This window comes from Berghia stephanieae, chromosome 2 (assembly GCF_034508935.2).
Source record: "Berghia stephanieae isolate SIO BIC M18660-M18661 chromosome 2, UCSD_Bste_1.3, whole genome shotgun sequence".
NCBI lineage: Eukaryota > Metazoa > Mollusca > Gastropoda > Nudibranchia > Aeolidiidae > Berghia > Berghia stephanieae.
In genome coordinates, this window is record NC_088361.1 from 113,765,608 (window position 1) to 113,770,607 (window position 5,000).

General features: G+C 37.5%; 1 protein-coding gene and 1 long non-coding RNA gene across 3 annotated transcripts in view; both read right to left on the reverse strand.

The window, feature by feature from the left end:
- Positions 1-5,000, reverse strand: part of LOC144963828 (uncharacterized) — a 181,481-nt gene that overhangs the window by 38,282 nt on the left and 138,199 nt on the right. The window lies entirely within an intron of this gene.
- The window catches only part of LOC144966297 (matrilin-1-like), a 43,778-nt gene that overhangs the window by 34,937 nt on the left and 3,841 nt on the right, over positions 1-5,000 (reverse strand). For both annotated transcript variants that reach the window (XM_078902516.1, XM_078902515.1), the window contains exon 2: positions 2,690-2,738. In XM_078902516.1, the coding sequence (XP_078758642.1) occupies positions 2,690-2,738 (49 nt within the window). The remainder of the gene's footprint in view (positions 1-2,689; positions 2,739-5,000) is intronic.

Here is a 5,000-nt window from a genome sequence, read left to right on the forward strand (position 1 = left end):
GGACCCAACACTCAATGATGGCTGGATATGACACTGCGCATGACAAATGCGACCATTTAAAAATCCAAAGAGCAGCCCCGCCCATTCGCTGTGATTTTAACTCACTCAACCCTAACACCGACTATATCCGTATATACCTCGAGTCGGTTACTTTTGCCCCATGCCTATTTTTTACATTTTTCTTAGACAAATTATGGGCGTAGTATCAAAGCCAATATCTTAATTTTTACATGGCAATGATAGTTGAATAATAATATATATGCACATGCTCATTTTTAATACATTGTTTCCAATTTTGAAAAGTAGCAAAAATCTCTAGGATTGAGTGAGTTAAAAGAAAATCAAAGAGCGCAGTGGATTGGTGCCGAAAGAGGAAGCTGTGAGCGTCTCGTTATTTTTCCTTGATCAAAAACCAATCTGCGGATATCTACGTCTTTTTTTCTGAGATTGACCTTAGCGAAAATTGTTTCCCGAGGATGAATGAAGGGAATTAAAAAATGTTTCTATTTAATACTGCTTTATTGGGAGGCTTCGCTATTGACAAAACAAACTGCAAAAACCGCAATGTGTGCAATCAACATATTTTACACTATAAGTCATAACTGGGAGTAACCATACTGTTAATCCTTTAATGGTGAAACTGAATTATATATATATATATATATATATATATATATATATATATATATATATATATATATATATATATTATATATATACAGAATTAGACCAAAAATTGAAAAATATCTATCACATAGCCAAAGCGGGTTTCGCCAAGACCGAAGCACATCGGACGTTGTATGGACACATAAATGGTTAGCAGCAAAGGCACTCAAAGAAAACATATCCATAACAATAACCGGAATCGATATGTCCGCAGCCTTTGATACGATCGACAGAGGAAAACTTTTGGAGATATTAACAGACATAGTAGACGAAGACGAGCTCCGAATAATCCGATTTCTCCTCAGCAACACAAAGATACAACCAAGGATATACGGGGCCACAAAACAGACGCAGTTTGAAAGTAACATCGGGACCCCCCAAGGAGATAGTCTGAGCCCGATTCTGTTCACAATATACTTAGAACACGCTCTGAAAGAAGTTCGAAAAGTCATTCCAAAACCAACGACTCATATTGAGAATGCAATCCCAAGAGAAATCGCCTATGCAGATGATGTAGATTTTATTGGATCAACACCAGCAAATATAGACATCATACAAAATACCCTCATGAAATATAACCTCCAAGTCAATGCCAATAAAACCGAATTTACAACAATATCGAGGAACAAAGAGGAATGGAAAAGAACAAAGAAAGTCGGCTCACTAATTGGAGACACCGAGGATGTACAAAGAAGAAAACAGCTATCAAACGCCGCACTCAGTAAACTCACCAATGTATGGATTAGAGGTGACAAAATAAAGAGAAAAACCAAACTGAAACTGTACCGTGCTCTTGTAAAACCGGTACTTCTGTATAACTGCGGCACTTGGGCGTTGACAAAATCCGAAGAAGAACATCTGGATGCCTTCCATCGCACACAGCTAAGAAGGGTACTGGACATCAAATACCCAAAAAAGATCTCAAATGAATCACTCTATAAGATCACAAAAGAAAGACCAATCTCCCTTGACATTTTACAACAACGATGGCAACTTTTCGGTCACATACTACGCAGGGACAAAAACATACCAGCTACCAAGCCATGTCGGGATATTTCCAAAAACACGGAACCTTTTCAGAGGAAGACCGATCACAACACTCCCTGTGATCCTAAACAAAAACTCACAACACTTGGACAAAGCATTAGTCTCATAACGGCAGGGGACCTTGAAAATCTGAGAACCCTAGCGGAGGACCGGCAATATTGGAGACACCTCACACAGGAAATACTGGAAACAGCCAAGGCGACCCGATCTTTCGGTCGAGACGCGAAAGGCATCTAAGTCAAGTAAGTCATATATATATAATATATATATATATATATATATATATATATATATATATATATATATATATATATATATATATATGCAAATCAACACGGTTTCCCTGGAGATGACGTGAACATATTTGAAGGTCTGATAACCGAACGCAATTATGGCCCCGATTTTTTAACATTGATGTAATGGACGATTACTTTGCGTTGGTTTGAGAGTATTTCCATTACAACAATGAGACCACAACAATTTGGGTAACAATTTGGGTTTTCAGACCTGTAAATAAGTATAAGGTGCTAGGAAAACAGTTCTCTTCGCAGCCACCAACGGCTATGTGGTCTTGTGGTATGACACTCGCTTTCGGATCGGAAGGTCCTGGGTTCGAGGCCCGCTCGGCGCATAGTTGAGTCCTTGGAAAAGGCTCTTTACTCACATTCTCTCACCGTACTCAGGTGTAAAATTAGTACCCGGTCGTTAACAGCATTGTCTCGGTCCGAAAAAATTGTAATATCGCCTAACAGGCGTCGTGTCCCGTCCTACATCTTAAATGTTGCTGTTGACCAGGGACCCCCTTGTAAAGCGCTTTGAGCACGTTTAGTGGATATTGGGCTATATAAAAGTTCAATTTTTTTTTTTTCAACACCAGGGCATCATTTTGATTATTGCCCTTTTGGTGTACATAATGAAGCTCGAGTCGCAGTCAGCTTGTAAAGGTTAAACATTTTATAGAACATTACTCTCTTACCTTGTGCGATTGTGTTTACTTTGACATGCCGAGCCGAGATAGAACACACCTGAATAAGATAAATATTGTATATTACAATCAGTTAAAAAACACATTCAAAACATCCTGATGAAGAAAAAAAATCCTTATCACTAAAAACAAAGCATCACGAGCACACGTTAGTTAGTCAGAGGAACGAAACAGTTCATTAACGAGAATAAGAATTTTGTGTTTTCAGTTATGATGCACATGGAATTAAATAATACGTAGAAGATGACATTTTTCATGATTTACCTTGCTTAACTCACTCAACCCTAACACCGACTATATCCGTAGTTTACCCGGGGTTACTTTTACCCCATGCCTATTTATTACATTTTTCTGAGACAAATTATAGGCGTAGTATCAAAGCTAATGTTTTATAGTTTTTGCATGTTAATGATAGTTGAATAAAACTATCTTTGTACATGTTCATTTTAATATATATATATTTTTTCAATTTTGAAAAGTAGCAAAAATCGCTAGGATTGAGTGAGTTAAGGTATACTTGACAATGAATGCTTCATATGTTTCCCATAAGCCAGTTGTATTTAACACCATTTTCAATCATAATTAGTATATGCTATTCGTTAGGCGCTCTTTTTTCACTACCAAGTCCAACTCAAGTCTAATAGCCATTAAAACTGTATTAAGTACAGCGTGGATTGACAGCTAGATTCTGTGAGGTGCCTTACGAAAGAACACAACACCGAACTCTGCAATAATTATCCACCTGATTATTGTCTGCGCCCAACCTTGCTTGAGTTTGTTGTATGTCAAGAAATGACCTCCAATCGATCACCAACTCCACGCGATTGCCAATGACGTCATCATCGGTAAAAAATACAAGTACAAGGGTATACGATAGCAGGCTCAATGTTTGAAAAACTTTCATTCATTATAAAAATAATTACCATCGTAGCCTATTGCTTGCTAGAATCCAATATATATATTAAAAAAAACAAAACAAAAAACAACAACAAAAAAACAAACAAGCTTATACAAATGTGGGCTTCATGTTATGAACAAAATCATGAGGAACAAATGAATAAAAGAATAGGACGAATACATGGTATATCTATCTTTTCAAGTTTTATTTCTTTGGTAGCAATCTCATAATTTCTTTAATTACTGACAATACTCCTCCTCAACCCCCAACCCCTAACCCCCCCCCCCTCCTAAAAAATAAATAAAAGCAAAAAACGAAAACAAAACAAAACAACAACAAAACAAACAAGAAACCCCCCCCCCCCAAAAAAAAAAAATAAACAACATTAACAACAAAGAAAAATCAAAAGAAAAGAAAACAAACAACCGGAGTGTGTAACCACACAATCTTCAATGGCCTGTTAAAATTCATTAATTATTATTTTTAAAAAGGCGCGGACTGTGGAATGTCAACGTACAGGTGTTATTGTTGATGAGTAATAATATTAACATTAGCTAATCAACCAAATTATGAATAATGGTTCAACGACGCATCTTACACATAAAAAATATTGCACATAGTTTTCCACCTGTTAAAATTCCAGATTCCCTGTGAAAGGTACACAAAGTCTGAACGGGAATATTGAAAGGGCCTGAAAGAGAGAGAGAGAGAGAGAGAGAGAGAGAGAGAGAGAGAGAGAGAGAGAGAGAGAGAGAGAGAGAGAGAGAGAGAGAGAGAGAGAGAGAGAAAGAGAGAGAGAGAGAGAGAGAGAGAGAGAGAGAGAGGGGGGGGGGGGGGGTAGATGGGATTGGATTGAATTGTGCACTTATTTTACAGTTAATTAATTTGTTTTTGAAGAGTTCCTATTCACCTTCACAGTATTTAGCTGGCGCATAGGCGCACAAATCAGCAAATAGGTACTCAGCGGGAGCTCATTGTGTGCTAATTCACGTATGACGCAGGTACAAAATATGTCAAATATGGTCATAACACGTCTCTATTCAAAGGACAAAGGCGTACAAAAAATAATCTTAAAGACAGAGATTATCCTCAAAATATTTTTTCAAAACAGGAGATCAGACGGGTCGATGTGTACATATTTGAAGGTCTGACATCCGAAACCTCGATTTAACGTTGTTGTAATAGGGCAGAGAGGTCGTGACGTCACGCCTTCTTCTCTTCCGGTTCCAAAGTCCTTGGAAGTGTGTATGTAACCAGTCCTTCGGAAGACTAACAATGAATAGGCTAAATCAGGAATCATAAGGTGACATAACTATTTTAGTAGCAGGATGTATAGGCAGATTATTTGGATTACGGGACGTAAAAGAGCGAGGATGGATGATCTTTATTGAGGTCCAGCATATA